The sequence below is a fragment of the Cimex lectularius genome, unplaced genomic scaffold, assembly GCF_000648675.2.
Source record: "Cimex lectularius strain Harlan isolate CLEC.00 unplaced genomic scaffold, Clec_2.1 scaffold138, whole genome shotgun sequence".
In the NCBI taxonomy this organism is placed as follows: domain Eukaryota; kingdom Metazoa; phylum Arthropoda; class Insecta; order Hemiptera; family Cimicidae; genus Cimex; species Cimex lectularius.
Window position 1 is genome coordinate 116,969 of NW_019394229.1, and position 22,712 is coordinate 139,680.

A 22,712-nucleotide genomic window follows, 5' to 3' on the forward strand; every position below is an offset into this window, starting at 1 on the left:
GGACTGTGTCCTGAATTGCTTGTATCCTTTCTACCGCAGATCCTTTTCGAAAAATACAACTTATTGGCAGAAGGGTGGCATAATTTCGAAAATCGTACCTCTCATTAAATTCTCACCTGGGAAAAGCTTAAACTAACATGACATGCTGTTTTTTTAACATCTCACGAATACATGCCAACATTTTTAAAATTGGGAACAAAGTAGTTCTTGCCGGTATGTTTAAAACCATCGTGCAAAATCTGGAAACGTCTACTTATTACCATCAAAAAAACTAGTTTTTTAGAGAATGAAAAAACAAAAATACACAGTGTAGTGAGGATTAGATTGTCCAAATCTACATTCTAAGCAAAAATATTTATTTTCTTCTATAATTCTAACACACACTTAGACCCACAATTAGATAGTTGTTAGATACGTGTGTATACATATATATATATATATATATATATATATATATATAGAGAGAGAGAGAGAGAGAGAGAGAGAGAGAGCGAGTGACCGTGAGAAAGAGATATAGAGTACGAGTGAGAGATTTTGTGATTGAAAGGTAGATATAATTAACATATATATATTTTTAAGTACACCACAGATAAACAAATCATAATATACGTTTTCCTTCCCCACGATATGTTGCAAATTGAATGATTCGACTGGCATTAGGATGAAACATGACTAAGTTAAAAGAGCTCTACAGGAAACAGTAGTTATATAAAGAAATGGATGGTTCAAATTTTCATTGCAATCTGAACTATTTCATGTGTTTTGAAAAATTATGCTTAAGCCCATTACAAGTTCATCTAGACTTATAAGTCTAGATGCATAGTTAAATTATCTTTGACTATATATGTACACAGTTATATATTTTAGTCCGCTTTCAGTTGCACATATGTGATTTTATAAAATCTAATCTAATTGTACAGTTATTTTATTTGCTTTTCTTCTATTTTTTTCTACAGTTTAATTTATGTACATTTAAAAGGTAATTAAAAAATCGTGATAAAATCAAGAGATAAAACTAAAAAGGTAGTCGAACAGGCTAAGGCATATAAAAATGAAAAAATGTGGATAAATGTCTTTTAAAGTTTAGTAATTTTTAAATTATTTTATTTTAAATTAAATTTAACTATAATTTAAATTAAATAAAATTATTTTAAATTATAGTTAATGTTAAAAACTTAATTTTAACAAATTTGCTTAACTGTACGCTGTTTTATGAATATTATTTGTATATAAAATAACGATATAATTTTCCTGTATTAAATAATGTCAATTTATTTATTTTTTATATGAATTATTAAAGTGAAAAATATAATAATGATAATAATGTGAAAAATAATAGTGACTTAGTAGGAAGGTGAAAAGAAAGGAATATCAGCTCAGAAAACGAAGTGGGATTGCTTAGTAGCTGGAAAATAATAATCATCAATAACTTAAAACGTATTGAACCTCTATCTTTAGATTCGTCATTTTATCCAAATAAGTGCATTTATTACTAATATTTCAATGGGAGACTTTTCATATAGTACTAGAGCAAGATAGCATTGAAAATATGATTGTTTTTGGTATGAAGAACGGTTTAGTATAAAATCATGAGGATAGGGTGATGGCAAATGCTTCACTTTTTAAAAATTGGAAGTGAAAAAGCCTTGTAAATAAAATCATGTTATGTAAATTTTTAAATATTTGGATCGTTTTTCACATTGATAAGAGTGCTGACAAAAGGTGTGTTGGTATTGGAAGGCAATTTGATTTCGACCCGGCTGCGTGTGAGGTCGTGAACCGTGCAGCATTATGGATCCGGGGCTCGGGTTTAACGAGGATCACGCTTCAAACAAATTACAGCCGGGAATTTAGTTGGGCAAGGTTGATCTTCTTGCCACACTCTGTTCGCCCCCTGTTGCAGATTTATCTCAGGGTCGGGACCCGGGCTTCGCAACGTTCTGTAGCCTGGGTGTGAGGGCGACATCGGTTTTTGCCCACCAGCAGCTGAAATTTTTACAACCGAAGATTTACCTTTTGCCATTTCGATGACATTCTCGCACCTGATCGAAAGAATTGCCCTTGATTCTCATCAAACCCAGAAGAAGGATGGAAGGATGTTTGCCTTGAGGGTTATTCTAGACTTTCTGATTCTTCGGATATAATGTTGCATTATGGATCCCCTGGGTATCATAACTCTCAGGGATATTCTTAAAATATCTTAAGTTAAACCTAAAACTCTAGATCTTATATAAAAATCTTATCTTAACCTCAATAATTATTTTCAGTCACTAGAAGACACTATAAATTTTAAAACTCAGTAACTGTCAACAAAGGATAACGAAAAACGAAAAAAGAATAAAGAAAAACGTATTAGACAAATAAAATAAATTATATAGGCATATATGATCATACCGTCATTTCTGTATTAAATAATTCTGCCTGTATTAAACATTAATTGCTTGTCGATAGAATAATAATAATTAATAAGAATATTTTTTTATTCGCTAACATGATTGAATATAAGACCCAAGATCATTGTAAATTATCACCTTCCTGATTAAGCTTTTTTTACAAATTGACTATTAATTTCTAAGAAAAAGCTCCAAAAGGTTGTTTTGAACTCAAAGAGAAGAAATGAGAGTTCAAATATTTTTCATTGTTCCAGATATTTGAGGACTAGCATTTAAATGGTTGATATAAATTATGGCATTGACTGTAATTATGCACAAATTATTAATAAACCAGACATTTCAGATTGGTTCCAACTCTGTTGCAACCTATTCAAAATTAGTTCGTGAAAGTGAAAGTCAAATTGTTTTTATCAGGGAAAATTTTTTAACTTGTATTTGTTCCCATGCGTTGTGTTCAATATTAAACAAGTTGCACAATGGATAGTTTAACCAATATAAATAATGAATGAGAAGTATAAACATATTGATTATAAAGATATAAAGATAGATTAGATCAATAGGTAGATAGAAAGACATAAAGTTTCACAAGTTTTTTATTTCATTTTGTATTTAGTTCGACAATAAGCATATGCATGAATACATAAGCCGATAAAAAGATGGAAAACGTGCTGTTCGATTATTGCATAGAAAATAGCTGGTTTTAAAAGGAAAGATAAGCCCAAACATATAATTTAATAATACAAATCGACAGTTATAAATATAAAGGTAATATTTGTTAGGTGAATAGAAATATTCAGTTATTGTTTATATTTTTATACATAAATGGACTATTAGATTGTCAGATAGAAAATTATACGCATCTACAGGCTGATGGACAAACAAATTGGTTGCTAGAAAAATATAATGAGATTATTGAGACGTGCATAAAAATATGGGTAATTTAGAATGAAGAATAATGGTAAATAGAAATAATGAAATAAACGTGTATCTTTCAACATGATTGACAAAGAGATAGCTATACATTAGATGTTATAGAATGTAAATAAATATAAATAAAATTATAAATGTGTACATTTAGATTGACAGCCAATAAACATATAGGCAAATATATTATAAATCGATGTACTACTCTAGCTTAAAGCAGAAAGAATATTTAGAAAAATGGTAGATCAACATAAACTCATAAAAATTTGTGGTATAAAGTGACCGTTAGTTAATGATTATTCGCAGATCATGAGATTCGGTCTGGTGTGACGTAGATTTTAGGAAAACATTTTCTTTATCGTGCCAACGTTTCAATCTTTATTGAGATCATCTTCAGAGCCTGGGATTTATAAACAATGTTTTTCTAAAACCTACGTCACACCAGACCGCATCTCGCGATCTTTGAATAATCATAAACTCATACATGAAAACAAGACAGAGATACATAGGTAGAAATAGAGGGGAGAGAGAGAGAGAGAGAGAGAGAGAGAGAGAGAGAGAGAGAGAGAGAGAGAGAGAGAGTGAGTGAGTAGCAGACATTGAGAAATAGAAAAAATAGGTAATAATCAAATTTTTGTTAATTAGTAATTGTTTTATTGTTGGTGTTGAATTTCAATTATCTCGTTGTTCATAGTAAATGAAGTTTTCCAATTCTCAGATTTGGTTGAATAAACTTTGTGTGATAGTTAATAATAATAAATAATTAAAATTTTGTTAGCTTACAAATTGCTAGGTTATCTTCCCACGATATATTTTGAGATTTCATTGGAGAAAATTTCTGCTCCTTCTTTATATCATTTGATTTGGGGTGGTCTATTCGATATTCAAAAACAGAACCGGACAAATATGTTATGAATATGGCGGAAGTGAACAGTGGATCAATTGCAGGTCTCGAAGTTGCAGGAACGTCGTCGTGTTGCAATCCGGGCACTTTTCGTCCGGCTCGTTGTAACTGCATTTCTCGGATTGTATCGACTCGCATTGGTTCAAATCATTTTGACTATCGCTCATTGGGTCAGCGACCACACTTGCCTTGGGCGTATAGCGTATTATGCGGTGTAGGCTCACCCTAGCCAATCACCAGATGGAAATTCTGCGATTATCCTGCAACTATTGTACTTTTCCTTGCGGGTGATCACAAGTTGCAAAAAAGTTACGAAACTGAAGTTTCATATCGCTGTATAACTTTCGAACCGTAGTAAAATGCATTCCTTGTTATTTTTTTGTTCGGTATTGCATTTGATTTTTCTTTAAACTTCCGATCCTTTATTACAGTTATTTTTCTTCTATATTATTTATTTATATAACTGTACATTTGTTTTATTGCAAGCTGGGGATGTAAATCGTATTGTTGCACTCGATAGCATTCCGTTCAGCACACTCGCTATTGGGAGTTTCGCAATCCATAGTAGTTTATCCTGCAGATTTAATTATCTGCAGTTCCCCTGGCCGACCGAATAGTCGTTATAAAGTAATTTAATGGCAGGCAGGCCGTTTTATTACGAACAAATATTTACACAGCGGTTAATGATTTTGTACAACAAACAAGGTCGGACGTTATCCGGGAGATAGTGTTGATGTTGATTATAATAGCCTGTATTAATATTTCCAATTGGGCTTAGAAGGCTTAGAGATTGTAAAGCAAAGGTGGATGCCAACTTGGCCAACATCATTATGCCCGGCCGGAGAGAGCTGACAGTGGACGTCCATGTCCTGACCCTTATTAGGCACAAATCGAGATATGACTTTGAAGACTTTAATTTGCCGGACAGGTTCCTCGACGATAACAAGCTGGAGTTTCTAAGTCTAGTTAGAAGCAAGTCGACTGACAGGATTGACTGGAATAAATGCAGAATCAAGGGGCAGTAAGCCTTCAGAGAGGCCAGGACCTCTTCTAGCGTAGAGCCGACATGCGATAAAGTCAAACGTATAATGCATCAAGTCAATTATATGTCAGGACCTTCTGTTTTTACAATGCGCGACTAATCGATTTCGTGTAATTAATCTAGGTGAACATGCTACGAGAAAAACCCCTGGGCACCCCTGCTGAGGGAACGTTATGAAATCACACTTCTCAAGGAGAGTCATGAGAATCAGATTACCAATATCAAGCCAGTTTTTCTACATTATTCTCTTTCTTTCTCCAAAATAATTGCTCATAAACAATATGTTGTTGTTCAACAAAATTTAATTTGACTGCGACTTTTGTTCAAAAATAAAAACTATAAACAAAATCAGTCTAGAGTTTCCCCTACATCAACTGTTTAGTGGTTTTTCCCCACTAATTGAATTCGAAGTTTCTGCAATATATACCTAAAGTATTTAACTTTTCGGATGATTGCTTTAGGATGTACAGAGCCCTGTTACTTTCCCCTAAATTATAAATTTATTGCACCTATGTCCTATGAAATTTATCAATAAATCTCTCTTGTAAATAAATGTACTACATCAACTAATATCGCGTCTTTTATTGCAACTACATTCAAAGAACTAAAGACAAATGTTCTTCATGAGTACAACCTAGTAAATCTATTTTCATGGAGATCAACGGCATGACTACGTTAGAAAATTGTGATTTTTTTAATTTCGCTGACTAACGCCGCTTTCGTTAATCACAGTTTGTTGAAGTCGCGAGAAGCGATCAAGAATAAAAACACCTTTTTCGTTTTTTGCCGACGTTTCGACTTTTATTCGGGTCATCTTCAGGGCATAAAGTGTGGTGCTATTCTTGTGGTGTCGTATCGGTTTTGTGTGAAAATGTAGTAAACAAATATGACACCACAAGAATAGCACCACAATTTATGCCCTGAAGATGACTCGGATAAAGGTCGAAACGTCGCAAAAAAATGAAAAAGGTGTTTTTCTAAACTACCTCATTCTTGACCGCTCCTCACGACATCAACGAATTATGAAATGACAGGCCACCAAGAAACAGACGTTAATTACCGTCAAAATACTCGCGCGTATTTAAAACGGGCTAGGAAATATTTTGGAATCATTCAAAAATTTAAAAACGGGAATGAGACAATTATTAAAGGTTGTCAGTAACCGTCATTTCACCTATATTGCAATTGATTACATAAAGCAGGGGGAATTTCGTTAGATCAATAGTTACTTTGGACGCTAATTTTTTTTCTGGGATCGAACATAAAATTATGGTAAGAATACGAAGGAACGTGTTGAATGATTTGGGAAAAAACGTTTATACTGTATTAAAAAACAAGTTACAACAGGCTTGATACAACGTTCCTTCTTCAAGATTCCCATCGAGATAGCCTAATTACAGTGTGGATTTCTGTATGATTTATGTCGTATTCGTTGATTTATCATCAATGAAGACAGACTTATGGCCAGACGAAATAGCATTAAATGCGCGGAAGTTGGAAGGACGCAATAAATTCAAGTTAATCCCAATGCGCCGTCATCCAACGGAGGCCCGAGGGTAGGAGGATGAAGAAGCTCATTAAGGTACAAAGGGCCTCGGGCCCTTTTCTCCCTATCATATCCGTAATTTACATCCCTGTGTAGTAATGAGGCATTAAACATAGGCGACCCTAGAATCTAATTGAGCCATCGTCCTCCGTTGCGTCATCGGTCTCACGCTCCGGTTTTCACGTTTCACTTTGTATTGTCTCAGCCCGAGGAGAATCGGCCGATCTGGGCTGACAGGGGCTTTTTCGGCGGATTTTACGCTATTATGTCAGAGAACGCCTTCCCCATCCGCGGAGACAGAAATTCCAACTTCTCCAATTTCCCGTCGAAACCAAGCAAGTGTGAATAAATATCCATAGCAACTTGTTACCAAACGATTTAGCTTTCAAAAAACAGTACCTGTGGAGATGGATCATAATATATATGTAAGTTAAATATAAATAAGCGCTTTTATGTCACATAAAAACATATTGTCGGCAACATGTCTATTTAGTCTTTACAATTGATTCAAATATTCAAATTCAAAACAGAAATTGTAAAAATATGGAAAAATATATGTCGTTCTTCGCTAACTTCGTAAAGAATAAGTATTTAATTAAGTTGTAGAATTGTCAAACTATTTAAGAAGTTGTGCATTATAGTTTTCATAATGTACATGATTCCACATCACATATTTAAATTTTTTGCTTCGCTAAGCCATATATTAAAATAATTAAAAACAAAATATCATATTGTAAAAAATAATGACTTTAAGTACATGTGTCCTAACAACAAAAGCAATGAAAAAAATAATATTTGACAGCAATATACTTAAGTGGATTTATCGTTTGAATCCACACTGTTTGTGGAGATCGTGCTTTTCATCGATTTAAGTTTCTAGTATTTTTGTTTTGTTCTTTTTCAATAATAAATTATACTTGTAGTATTTAGTGATCGTTAATTAATGACTAATTAGAGATCGTGAGATGCGCCAGACCGCATCTCACGATCTTTATTAGTTAATAAATTATACTTTTTCACCCTTTTATTTATGTTATCTGAAAAGACTTCTAGGTTTTCAGTTGATCACAGTCATAAAAAATTTGGCAAATGGTTGTTAAAATGAGTTCGGTAGAGATCCACACAGCATTCCTCAAGAGAAATGAAATTTAATTTTTCTGAGAACACGAAGTGTGTTGTGGCAGAACACAGAAGAGTGAAGTAAACGAAAACTTTTAGCAATATCTCTTTGCAATTTTTGTTTAAGCCGTAATCTTGCTCTTTTTGATGGAGGGATGATTAATGTAAATCGATTTTATTGTGGTTGAAGAGTATTATTATAAGATGGAGTACATGACCGTCTCGTTAACCGTGAGGATGTGAGCATCCTTGGAGGGAGAATTTCGTATGAATGTGCATCGAGGACAGATCTGCTAGGCCTTTTCTATAGTGCTTGAATTCTATAAACTTGCTCATTGGAGGCAATTACTTCGATGTCGCAACTCTAAACTTTAAAACTTTAAACGATTTTCTACTTTTTTCAAGTCATATTCGATATTACGATCATAGCATGTAGTTCTTTTCTTTTTTTAGATTTTACGGTGTTTTCTTACAAAGTTTGAGTTACTTAGACCAAGACTGGGTTCACGTACCTAACACGCATTTATTTTTCATTTCTTACACATTCATTTTTTGGCCCTTTTTTATTGATCTCAATGACAGAATTCCGTCCATAATTTGCCTATTCTTCTTTCAAATCAATTATTTAATAACGATATAATTACTGTGTTTCTTAGTGATCGGTTGTATCAAAATTTGTTGAAGTCGTGAGATGCGGTCACGAATGAGATAGTTTTTTATTTTTTGCTGACGTTTCGACCTTTATTCGGCTCATCTTCAGCGCCTGAGTAAATACAAAACATATGCTGATTGGAAAAAGTACAATTTAAGATGTAATGAGAAATTTTGAACCAAGTATTTCACACTCGCATAAGGTGTGGTGCTATTCTTGTGGTGAACACAAAACTTTCACCAAAAACCTACACGACACGACAAGAATAGCACCACATTTTATCCCCTGAAGATGACCAGAATAAAGGTCTGCAAAAAAATAAAAAAAGGGGGTTGTTGAGGTCTCAATATTCCGCCATCGCCCCCTTACACTACACATTCTCGACAATAAATACATTCACTCTCAACACGCGCTATTTAAACAAAACTATCAGTAATATGTAGAAGAAAACAACCCTGTTTCCTCCACAAATCAGAAGAGGGGACCCAGGTACTCGCTGCCGCGCTCAAGCACGAAATTACTATTTGCATTTAGCATTGTAATTTTATTGTAAAAATCAAATAAAGCCACAAATTAATTTGAAAAAAAATTAAAAACATCCATCCTTACGGTAAATTTAGAATAGATGTGTAGGTGTAGTGGCCATTCGGTATTTGTTATACTAGATAGAGGTTATATCTCCGATGTAAAATGAACAGGGTAAAATAACATCAACAGAGGTAAAATGATCTAGTTTAGTGTAAATTCAGTTTCTAATTTCATTATGCTTGAAACCATAAATTGATATTAATGTTAACATGGATTCCATAAGCTAACTAAAATAAAATCTTTTTGGAATTTCAAAGTTTGTAAAAAAATTTATTTCTGTGGAGTTTTTATGTTAAAGACGTACAAGTTTATATGGTTAGTGGTTTTGGATATATTATATAAAGAAAATTGTACTATACAGATCACGGGTCAAAAGTTATCTTTTTGGGTTTTGTACTCCATATATTTATTGAAGAATCCCTGCATACTTGTAGATATTTACTTTTGCCAATAATTTATGAAGTGTTTCAATAATGTGTTAATTACCTTATTGTTTCAAGTTTGTGATAGTAATGTAGGTTGTTTTTTTTCTTTTTTATGCATATGTGCTTTCAGCAGACAGCATGTCTTCGATTTTTTGAACAAATTCTTTTCTAGAAAACACATTTTCTTTGAAGTTTGCTTTTGTTTTTCTTACACCGACACCAATTGAAGAATCTATCGGAAATATAACAGGTAAATGGACATAGTGAAATCATAAATTTCAATATTGTAAAAGTTTGTTAAACTCGAAAATTATTAATAATCTTTATGCAAGGGATCTAACCACTTGAGCTATCGCGGTTAGAGCTGCAGCTTATTGAGCCGAAGGTCATGGGTTCGAATCCCGCTCGTGACACTAACTTTTTCATTTCAACGAATAACTTACATAAAGATTAATTAATTGAAAGAAGTTATTTGGTCAATCGGACCACGAAATATAATAGATTATTAATATTTTCAAAATCCTGTTGAACGGGTTACATTTCTCGAAATGGTCGACGATAGAATGTGTTCTCATTCAATTTCAGTTATTATTGTCCTTTAATATAAAATGATTATCCTTGTATGACTCTTTTCTCGTTAAAATTATTTCCTTTATCAGTTGTGGACAGATTTAAGAGTAAACAAATAACATGAATAACTATAGAAAGCACTATAAACGAAAATAATTTTATGTAAGGGTACACCTGCCGCCGAATTTAAAAAGGAATGTCTTGACATTAGAGGTGTTTACCCCGGCGGTCTTCAGTCAAAAAAGCGAAGCTTCATTAAGCCTCTCGCCACACTTGATTATTCTTGCCAAACGTAATTGCTCGATTAACCCCTGCTACACAAAAATTGTTTAAATGTACAAATAGATAAGACCAGCTACCCTAATTGATCATATTCAGAGTATTTTATTATTATTGTTAGTTTTTAATAAAGGATAAAAAGAGATTATAAATACATATGATAAAAATTAAGTTTTAAAGATTGAAAAGAGGGACACAATAATATTCTTGTACATAGGTGTACATTTAGAACAATAAAAGCTTGTTGAACTGTAGATAGAGAAGAATGATTTTTATATGAAGGAAAATTATAAAATTAAAATATCCTTTTTTATGTTGAAATAGTATTTTTAAAATGTCTGCTGTCTAAAGCGGCGAGAAGTCTATATTTGGTAGAGATAAGATAAACTGGGCCAGAAACCGCCCGGATCACCGCCTAGGACGGACACGACCCGAAATTCCCGAAAGAAAGCTGCGCGGGGGTCACGACTCATATCGATAATTGCCATCGTGATGCTGGCCAGTTGCTGAGTTGTTTTTTTTCCCCTTTTCAGAAACGGGGGTCGCTCGAGCTCCGATCCGTGATCTTTTAATAAAGTCGAACTCCCGAGGAGACTCATTACGGCTATGGCGAAAGATGGAGAAGGTTGGACACGCGCCTCTCCGGTCACGTACTTGTCCGAGTGAATGGGGCATGGGGCCGATTGTCGCTGGAAAATTTGTACGCCCGGTTGGTTGCCAATTGGCACCTCTGAGCGAAACGAGACGGATTTATTGCACGCGTTTCGTTCCTAGTTGTAGACGATTTATAGCTCACTTCCATTCCCGGTTCAAAATGAATAATTGGCCGTAATCCTACTTTGTTTTCAACCTTACAACATAAATTTATAACATTTGGCAAGTTATGATCTAATGTTTACACACATTTATATGCGTTTTTACATTGCGTTTAGCAATAGACTGGATTGTTTTACTCCTATTCGATCTCCAGGGAAACTGCTTAAAATTAACATGCAATCCCGGGTTGTCCATTGTATTGCAAAAAATGATGCAATTACTAGAATATTAGCCAGTTTATTTCGCCATTTACTGAAATGTCTTATGTTATAACATCTTTTCATAAACAAGTTAGATCACATTCAAAAGTGAAATATCAAAGTATAGACTTAATATATCAGTTATAACAAAAACCAAAAAAAAATGTGTTGGATAAGCTTCTTGTGAGGATCTGCAATCGATAGTTAATCATATTCTAAAGAGATGATCCTGAAAGAGAGCCCAAGAAACCATTGAAACGTCATATTGAGATATTTTTGGTGCGAATTATGACTTCTTCCTTTTTTGCCTCTCCTTAAAAACTTAAAAATGCACCTTTCTCTTAATACTACCAACCGTTCTTGTTAACGAATTTTAGAATTTTGAGAATATATTTTACAATTATTTATATAAAGAATTTGAAAAAAGAAATCAGTGCTTTTTCAAAATTCAAATTTTTATTATAGTAAGCTACCTACCCTTAAAAAAATCTATTAGCCTTCACTATTTAACATACACGTTTAACATACGTGACACTGGCTTTTTTATCTCAACCAATACCTTACATAAGGACTAACTAATTGAATGAAGTTATTTGGTCAATCGGACCACGAACTCAAAAGAGATTGAACGTACATTTACACCTCTTTACAGAAAATTTTAATTAAACTGACTGAAGAGTTTTTGAGGAAAGAAAATAGTATACTCCGAGGTATATCTTAAATCTTAAATCCTGAGGTGCTCTGAGTAGAGTAAATTATTTGACATGTCTATATGTAATTTATTAGCACAGATGGAAGGTTTTACTTTCAATTACTCCGAGGAATGTGAGTACTCTGAATAGTGCGAATGAATGGGTGAGCGTAATTTATTAGCGTGAATGACAGCTTATCCCCAAATACCCCGTGAAATATCGAGTACTCTAGGGGTAGGGTGCATGTAGTATGATGTATGAATGTAATTTATTAGCGTGAATGGAAGGGCATAGCACTAATTTCTCCGAGGAATATCGAGTACTCTGGGGGTAGGGTTCATGTAGTATGACGTATGAATGTAATTTATTAGCGTGAATAGAAGGCCATAGCTCTAATATCGAGTACTCTTGGGGGTTGTGTAAATGCTAACCAGTTGTTTGTTACTTGTTTCTGTGTATTTGTGTTTATTATTTGTCTTTTTTTATCCACAATTGACGAGGTCCTGACGTACCAAGAGGCTAGGCAATGGTACAAAGAAAAGAGAGAGTTGGTTACCATTGTACATAAAATATCCAAACTCAAAGCTAAGGCATAGAGGGCTGGCGATAATCAATGTAGTCATTTTTAATAATAGTTATTTTTTCCTATAAAATATTTTAATTTTCATATTATAATTACAGTAATAACATTATTAAATTCTTCGCTATAGACATTTGTACACTTATACTTATATATAAAAAACAATTATTACAATTTTTCCCAGCACAAATGTTTCAATATTCCGATTATATTGAGAAACTGTGAAGATTGTTGGTTGTTTTGGGAGTTTTTGAACGTTCATATGCAGTTTGATAGTCCTTGATTCAAATTTCGTCTCAATCTCCCTTTCATTTCACTTTTCACTAGTAAAGGGACGAGCACGAGAGACAACGCACAGACACAACCAATGAAGGCGATATGTAGGCGAAATGAAACATCGAAGATATATCAGGATCAAGACCTATCAATCTGCTGAAGAATGGTAATAAAATTATAACTTTTTTGCTAAATTATCCCGTGTAAATTCATGGTCTTTTAAATCATCGATAAAACGAGTTCCACATTTTAAGAATTAATATCGTTTCGATTATGTAAAATATCAGTTCTATTATATGTTTTTTTAAGTTGCCACGAGCTAAAACAGTACTAAAAAATGATTTAGGGAATGAGCTAACTATTATTCGTGGGAACTGGCAAAAGCTGTCAAGCGGGTAACGAAGGGAGTGAGCGAATAAATAAGAATACGATTCCCGTCGACGGCAGGCTGCTCATTTTGGGAAAAAGAGATTTATCAAAAGATGTTAGGACCGGTCGACTGAGGTAAATGTCACATCATTAAAGCCGGGCCCGACTATTAAACTGCCCTACGCACTATCTGCCACTATAACCTGTCACTGTGACACTTTAAGACGGCTTTACTCATAACCGACTAAAAATGAAAAAAAAAAAAATTTTTTTTAAGGTAACCCAACACCGCGAGAAGTAAATGTCTAAAAGAATAATTTTATACGTGTTTAAGTAGCTAGTTTCAGCATGGTTTATTTCATAACTATTGTAAATGCACGTTTTATAGTTTGTCCGTCTCCTAACCACTTAATCTGCTAGTCACTAGAAATGAAAATGAGGGCTCTTTTGATCAGTCCGATTAATATGGCTAGATATATAAGCAAATAATTAAAATCTACCACTGAAGATGGTGAATTGTAAAGACGGATTTTATAAGCCAAACCATCGATAATAGGGAGACCTGGATGATCTGGTACGACTATATGACAAGTCCATCACCCAGCAGATCTAAAAAGGTTAAAATACATACTATATTTTATTGTTTTAAGGTATTACAGAAGCAAGATGTTTGTGTTTGTGTGTGTATGTGTATTTAATATAAACAATGGAACTTCAACACGACAGACAAGAATGACACATCTACACGGAAAACAAACACTTTGCGCCCTGAAGATGATCTTAATAAAGATCGAAACGTTGGCACGATAAAGAAAATGTTTTTCTAAAACCTACATCACACCAGACCGCATCTCACCACCTCCAAATAATAATAAACAATAGTACATTACTATTAGACATATTTTATTATTAGGCTATAAGCTGTGATGGTTCAAGAAAGGTATATTTTTGGTGGCTAGTATTTATCTGAGTTTTAAATATTTATTTATCTTGGTTTAAACAAATGTCGGCTATTCCATTTTTGAGAAAACGACGGTCACTCACACCTGCTTCGCTGGAATACCGGTGAGCTCACGTGCTTTCAAAAAAAGCTCCATTTCGGTAAGTACAAGAGAGAGATTGGCCAAATTGTTAAAAACGTGCCACCGAGGAGAGGTACGTGTTCAACTAGACAAAAGCCGAGATAGGGGGCAAAAATTAAATTCTAAAACGGCAAGTGCGCACAGAGATGGGCTCCGTGAGTTTTAATGCCCAAGTGAAGATTTTCATCTCATACTCCGCGGAAGGTGTTCATTTACAAGAAGAAGCGTGTGTGAGCTCTGATTTTAAAAACGTGAGCCCATGCCTAGATCGTTTAATTTCATGATGACCGCGATAAGGGGATTTTTTGAAGGGAATTTTCCGCAGAAAAGCGGGGATGAGCGATGCGCACGTTTCGGAACGTATCGAGTTCGGGCTATCCTTGGAGATCGTATCTTGTTGCACAAGCGGGTTCACTCTGATTACAGTACTTACTCGGGTGTACGGCTGATTTCGTCTATCGTAATGATATACGGACTCTGCTTCGGTTGCGCAATCGTCTAATTGAGAGGGAGGGATCGCCTTCATTTCTATCGAATATCGATACCATAATTAGCCCGATATTTGGACTAGATTGAGGGGAATTTTTTATACAGCGACCCACTGGTTTGCAAGTTGAAAACGAATACTTGACACACTAGGCACACATCACAACATTGGAAAAAATTAAACGAAGATCATGGCACAGTTGTTCAGGGAAATGTACTCTCCCACCGAAAAAAGCCTGATAATCATAATCAAAGTTTTAAAAGAGTATTAACTACTGAGATAGTAAAAATAGTTTATAATTAAATCTCGGCATTTATATTTCCTTAGGCTTCTTCATACATTTCTATACCTTTTTTTATTTTTTTTTCTGCTTCAGTTTTAAGGATACTAATTTAAAAATGACTGTAACCAATGTGATAGTGCACATAAACTGCACTCATAAACTGAGTGTCTAATTTCAATTTGTGAGCGGAAATGTCGTTTTCAACTGATATACTTACTCAATATTAACTATTTCTACTATACAATTTGTGTGAGTGTTTATGTGTTTATTTGAGAGGCCACATCTACACTTTTAATACTTCCAAAATCAAACTATCTGAAATCCTAATGCGACTGTGCAAGAAATTAGGAATAAAAATATATATTAGATTTAATTCAATTATATTTGCTGGTCCGATTGACCAAATAACTTCCTGCAATTAATTAATCTTTATGTAAGGTTTTGGTTGAAATGAAAAAGTTTGTGCCACAAGCGGGATTCGAACCCACGACCTTCGGCTCAATACGCCGCTGCTCTAACCACTTGTCCCGATGCTCAAGTGGTTAGAGCAGCGGCGTATTGAGTCGAAGGTCGTGGGTTCGAATCCTGCTCATGACAATAACTTTATAATTTCAACCAAAACCTTACATTAAGATTAATTAATTAGTGTTAAGGCTATAATTGAGATTTAAACTATTGGTTTTTGTATATAACGGTTTAATCCTGACTCGAACACTTGGATGCTTTTGTATGGGCTTAACTGCTGCGTGAACTCAAATCGAGGATATATCACAAATATAGAAAAATATAAGGAACAAATTATTTAAATACAAAAAATCAAAATAGTTACATAAATTGAATATTTTTGCTTAAATTAAACGTATTTTTCGTAGGTTCGTAGCATTTATTACCAAAAGTTGAAACATCCGTTCTCAGTTGAAATATTTTATTTAACTTTGTCTTTTACATGGTCGTTTCGGGCTTATGGCCCTTCATCAGAACCTAAACATGGAAAACCTCATGGTACTATTAGGTACTGTTTTCCAGCCTCCCCTGCTTGACAAATTGGTACAAAACCAATAATAACCATCTGATAAGTGGAGACTCAGGCTGATATGGGCGGATAGCGGCAGTTGGTACATATGTGAAGAATCTCATTACCATGTGTTGTACACATGAAGGGGCTAAAATAAAATTATTGTTATTATTACAGTTTTTGACGAAATCCCCCTCAAAATGGGATGGAAAAAATATATATATATATGTACATAAAATCCAGGTATATTTATTTTTATAAAAAATTGTAAATTAATTATGTGTGTATCTTCGGTTGGCAATTGTACCATGAAGTTATTCATGTTTAGGCTCTGATGATGGGCCGTAAGCCTTAAACGCTATGTAATAGACAAGATGAAATAAAATATTTCCACCACGGAGAACTTGGGATTTGTCCAACCTTTGAATATTAGATTAAACAGTACAATTTTACCAAATAGATTATATTTCTAACAATTACCTCAATAAAACGGAGTAAATAGCAATAGCCGTAAAGTCGACGAATCTAGAGTTTGGTCGGCTTGACAGACGAGTTTTGGCAATCTTCAATCTTTAATGTTGGACCTGGGTTATTTTATGTTTATTATTATTATATGTATGAATATAGTCCAGGTATATTTATTTTTATCAAAAATTGTAAATTAATTATGTGTGTATCTTCGGTTGGCAATTGTACCATGAGGTTATTCATGCGGTTGAGATGGGAAGTTAGTGCCCAAGGGGATCGAAGTCACGATACCTAAGTGGTAGAGTAGCGGCGTATCAAGCCGAAGGTCGTGGGTTCGAATCCCGCACGTGACACTGACTGTTTTATCTCAACTTAAAACCTTAATTAATTTTTTAATAATGAATATTGACACACTAGGCACACAACATGACGCCGGAAAAAAAATAAATGAACATGAAACATGGCAAATTTGTTCAGGGAAATATACCCCTGACAAAATATAATATTCTCATTTTTCATTCTGCCGCCTTTTACACGATTGAAGTGTTTCTTATTGTTATATTGTCTAACGGTTGGTTTTAATTTGACTTTACCAAAAAGAACGTTCAGGTTTTACGCACAAGGTGGTATATTAAATACTCCTTGAACGCCTAGGCTCCGGCGTCGTCGCGTGGGCGTAACTCGACGACCTTTCCTGAATAAAATGTGATCACGAGTTAACCTTAGAAAATGGATTATTTATGCTATTTAATCGCATCGCCCTTCATTACTCGGTCACAGAGACGAAGATGAGTTTTTCGTCAGAAATTGCAGTCACATCGCCAAACGCAGACTGTTCCCATGTACGAGAAAGATCGCTGGGTGTGGGTCGCGATCTGTAGAAAGTCACCGGACGTCGACGGGCGTGTAGTCCGAGATGAACAAGACCACAATTAGGCTCAACTGATGGAAGATACGTTCCACAACTGCCTTCTCCTTCGAAATCTCCCTTTGTGCACTTTCCTGCTTTCTTCGCCTCGGCCGCCCTCGGGCAATACTAAACGAACGCCGAAAAGACCACTAATCAGTATGATTTAAATCGTTCCTAGTGATAAACTATAAAGAGAACTGTCTAAACGAAAGGGACAACTTTAAAATACAAGTAAATTTAATTACACATGTGAAAGATTTTAGTCTCTTTGTAATATATTGTCACATCGATGAGACTTTTATGAGGATTTTATGAGGATTATTTATTTCATTATTTATCAATATGTAGATACCTATAACCAGTCTGTATATATATTTATATATATATATATATATACATATTTTGGATACTACAAACTAAACACATAACAGACCAAAAATTATTATATAAATGGAACAAATTCCACTATTAATGATTAGAGTTTAATACATCTTTTCTTAGGTTATGAACTGATATATTAAGCAAAGCAATATTCTCATATTCATTAGCATGTCTTAATATTCGCAGCATAGGCTGATTTATAATGTAATTTGTATCACCATGTTTTACATGAAATAGGTCCTTAAACGTTGAAAAAAGTAGGAACTTTAAACTGGATTAATGTTAATAAGTAGTCTTTATGTAAGGTATTGGTTGAGATAAAAAGTCAGTGTTACGAGCGGGATTCGAACCCACGACCCTCGGACAAATACGCCGCTCCTCTACCACTTGAGCTATCGTACCTTCGATCCACTCGGACACCTACTTCCCATCTCAACCCGTTCACTCACCGTTCGATTTTTTCCCTCCTTTTTGCAATTTTTCAAATGTGTAATCAGGATTCGATTCTCGGCGATAAATGAAATGGCCACGGAGAGCTTTCGTGAAGATATACTTCATTTTACTTATCAAATTCCGAGTGGATCGAAGTCACGATAGGTCGAGTGGTAGAGCAACGGCGTATTTAGAGGAGGGTCGTGGGTTTGAACCCCGCTCATGAAAATGACTTTTTTATCTCAATACGTTACATAAAGATTAATTAATTGAAAAAAGTTATTGGGTCAATCGGACCACGAACCCTAATGAAGTTAATAAGTAGGAACAATCTATTCCATTATTTAACAACTTATACAAAAAAAAAAAATCACACACCAGTCTTCTAGTGCATAATATATGCAACTTCAATGCCCTTAGAAATGCTTCATAAATATGAGGATCCTTGTAAATTTTAAATTAATAAGAATCAAATTGGAGAAATGTATTCTGCACAAGTTCAATCTGACCAATTCGGAACCAATAAAACTCCAGTCTATTATACATCTTTAATAATCTCCACGCTTAAAAAATTTAAGAATAGTTATTAGCAATATTAGAAATGCTATGAATCAACATGAATGTTAAATTTTACAAATTGATAATTAGAAACAGATCTATTTATGATTTGACATGTGGAAATATTAAGAAACTCTATGTGTATTAAGACGCGTTTAGCTGACCATGAGTAATCAGTAAGACATGACGAATGATCAGGCGACACGGTTTAAATCCGGTACCTAATCCAACTGACCACATATTTCGTGTGCTAATGTCCCGGTCAAACTCATGCGGAGACCGCAAATGTCAGACCGTTAAACTAGAAAGATTTGTATTTAATAGCCACCCCAGGGACCAGTTGTTCTTTGTATGTTTGATGATTAACTTCGTGTTCTTGCTGGTAAAATTAAGAAGAGGGAGATAATAAACATCGCTTTATCGATTTTAAATTGACGTAAATGTCTGATCGACTGCTAACTCCTCAGTAGTAATTAAAATCAGCACATGGTTAAAGTCAGGCCGATTTGTTGCCGTATCCGAGGTACGTGCAATTGCGAAGGATTTTAAAATTTTGCACCAAAAGGCGTGTAATTATCCTTTATGCTGAATACGATTATAATACAAAATTAAATCTATTATTCAAATCCAATCGTCGAGCAGATCCGAGACGTGCCTGTTTTCACAATGTCGGAAGGATATCCGAAGGTTTTTCCGAGAACGCGCTTAATCATTAGAATAATAACATAGAATGATGCCCGTTATGAAGGATTTTCAACATAACGACATAACTAATGAATAAGACATTATCTAGCCCCGTGACCCGTCCCTGAAACCAGAGACAATAGAGTTTAAATGCCAGATTTTTCATATCGACCTCTAATGCGCAAATAAGTTTTCTTTTGTTTCTAGAAATAGGAAAAGGAAACCTTTGCCATCTTTGAAAAGGTCGATTGAGTAAATTAATAACAACCGAAAACTGGTTAATTGAGATATTTTACTTTATTTGTATTCCCGATTCTCCTAAAAGTGGCAATGAAAATAAGCAAACGGGATTCGATCAAATCAAAACCGGTCTTCGATTTATACTTAAAAAAATATGAATAAGTGATAGAGGGAAGGGTATAGGAAGATCTGAACATATTGGCGAGACATGAAGTACGTTGCACCAGATTCCTGGATGCTTCTTTGCATGTCTTGAGGCACTTTTGCACAGACCGTTAATGAATCTTCGCGATAAAGTTTACGACATTTTGCAGTGCCGTTTAGAAACACCTATCAGATTGAAAAATGTAATCCAATTCATATCGGGACTTTATTACTTTTATGTAAGTTATTCTGACGATCTTCCCGCTGAAATGCCATTTGCCAATTACTTTTAATTTAATTTCAGCATTATTTCAACAACATTTTCGGTGGAGAGATTATAAAACTTTAAACGTGAGTTCGGTTTACCATACAAGATTATATAGAAAATGTCTGGATCACCAGTAATAACAGATCATTAGCAGCCTAATTAAAAGTTTTATTTCCTAATTCCAATACTCTTAAAATAAATTGAATTGTATTTTCTTTAATGATTTGTATAAAATGTCAACAGGTTCTGTAATATGTTTGTTTGGTTGGTTTCAGGGAGGGATGAGTGTGGTGGACTCGTGGTACTGCTCCTACCAGCGAGTGTCACCCCTCCAGTTCACGGGAGACAGGATGCGGGAGAAAGACTCATCACCGAGGAAGATGGTGGTACCAGCGAGTGGTCAGAGTTCGCCGAAGCAGGCGGCCGTTTATCCCCTGTGCGGAGGAACGCCGGAGGAGCACGCAGAAGAGATGCCGTTCGACTTGTCGCGGAACACCCGGGGGCCGCACATGTCGCCTGCCGGACGGCCCCAGAACGAACGGGATGAAGAACAACCCTTGGACCTCAGGGTGGACCACAAAAAGAGCGGCGGTGTCGTCAGGAGAGACATGGAAGACGAAAACAGGAACCTGATAATAGCCTCGCCGGAACGGGAAAAGGACAGCCCCAGCCCGACCTACCCTGTGATCTTCCCTCATCAACCCATTCACCCCATGATGTTAGAGGCCATGTACAGAGAGTACTCGCCGCCGGCTTATCCCCCGCGGCCGTACCCCTTCCTCTTGAACCCCAGACCGCAAGCGTTACCCCCGGCGAAATCCTTCCCAGAGACTTCGCCTTCCAAAGGGAAAGACAGATACGCCTGCAAGTATTGTGGAAAGGTTTTCCCTAGATCGGCGAACCTGACTCGTCATCTGAGGACACACACAGGAGAGCAGCCCTATAAGTGCAAATACTGCGAGCGGTCGTTTAGCATATCGTCGAATCTTCAGCGCCACGTGCGGAATATCCACAACAAAGAGAAGCCTTTCAAATGCCCGCTATGCGATAGGTGCTTCGGCCAGCAGACCAACTTGGACCGGCACTTGAAGAAGCACGAAGCAGACGGGCCGACGATCCTCGACGACCGGGCGGACCGCGGCCTCTTGTCTCTGAGACAGCCTCAAGGAGAAGAATCCTACTTCGAAGAAATCAGGTCTTTCATGGGGAAAGTGACGGCCGAAAGGCTGCAGGGCAGACCGCCCCTTTATCTGGAAGAGGACAAGAGCAGTTCTAGCTCCACGTGTCCTAGCCCCCGTGGGACGGAGGAGCCCACGTGAAAAAAAGCCTCCTTCTTATTCCCCTAGTCAGATGAGAGCCAAGCAAAGTTACCTTTCTCCTTGAACAACCTCACTGCCAGTGGTACACCGCCACGTTCCTAACAAACTGCCAACCATCCCAAAAACTAGTTTAGTGATCTTCGTGGTGTATTATATTGCTCAGACAGAAGACAAGTGATTGTGTTACCAGAACATATCAAGTGCTAAGTGCTTTTTGATCGCATTGCACTAGTCACAAAACGGACAAAACAATGATCTTTTACCAATTTATTGTACATATTTGAAAGTATAATTATAAGAGATGAACTGCTTATTTCTTATATCGCCTTTTAACTTTGTCCTTGTACAAAGCTTAATATTTTATTTTTGTGTTTCGCTATTTAAAAAACAAGTTTAGCTTAGGATCATAGTTAATATATACTTATTTTATCGGACGGATCACGTCCCCGAAAAGTAGTTTATAAAAATTGTGTATTTTTTTGAAGTTTATCAATATTTTCATAGTTTATTACTTGTTGTCTATTGTAACTTTTCCAAGTTATATGTTTCTTTTTGTATACAGTTAAAAATAAATTAGAGATAAATATAATATTTAATAATAAATGTTTGTTCTTATTACCCCATTTGGATGATTGAAAGATGTATTTTTTAAATGGAATAACAATTCGCTTTGGCAACAAAAAATCATGGAATACTTGCAAGAATATTGCTTTAAAAATAAGTTTTATAAATAGGAAAAACTGGTTCTCTTTTAATTAGCGAAACTAATCAAAGGAAATAATTTTGAACTGCAATACTCGTTCTACAAGGTTTTAAGTACAAAGACATGTCAGGACATGTAAGTACATAAGTTATTTACATTTATTTTATTTATACAATTTGATGGCACAAAGAATTATCACAAACTTGAGGATAATTTGTGGTCAGCACACAACCTCAGAATTTTTCTATTGTTGTATAAATAATTATATAAAACTGGGAAGCTTATGTCATCGTTCCAAATAGTAAGATATTTCTGAAGAGAATCTATTTCAAATTGTATTAATGTGTTACGATACTAAAAGCA

At 35.1% G+C, this 22,712-nt stretch overlaps 1 protein-coding gene across 3 annotated transcripts in view; it reads left to right on the forward strand.

Annotated features, from left to right (window-relative positions):
• The window catches only part of LOC106665128 (MDS1 and EVI1 complex locus protein EVI1-like), a 96,270-nt gene extending 74,053 nt beyond the window's left edge, over nucleotides 1–22,217 (forward strand). For 2 of the 3 annotated variants that reach the window (XM_024230373.1, XM_024230374.1), the window contains exon 2: nucleotides 20,603–22,217. In XM_024230373.1, the coding sequence (XP_024086141.1) occupies nucleotides 20,609–21,646 (1,038 nt within the window). In that variant the 5' untranslated portion in view covers nucleotides 20,603–20,608 and the 3' untranslated portion in view covers nucleotides 21,647–22,217. Of the gene's footprint in view, nucleotides 1–13,047; nucleotides 13,173–20,602 lie in introns of those variants that run through there. The other variant, XM_024230372.1, reaches the window with a different exon arrangement.
• Nucleotides 22,218–22,712: the final 495 nt, after the last annotated feature.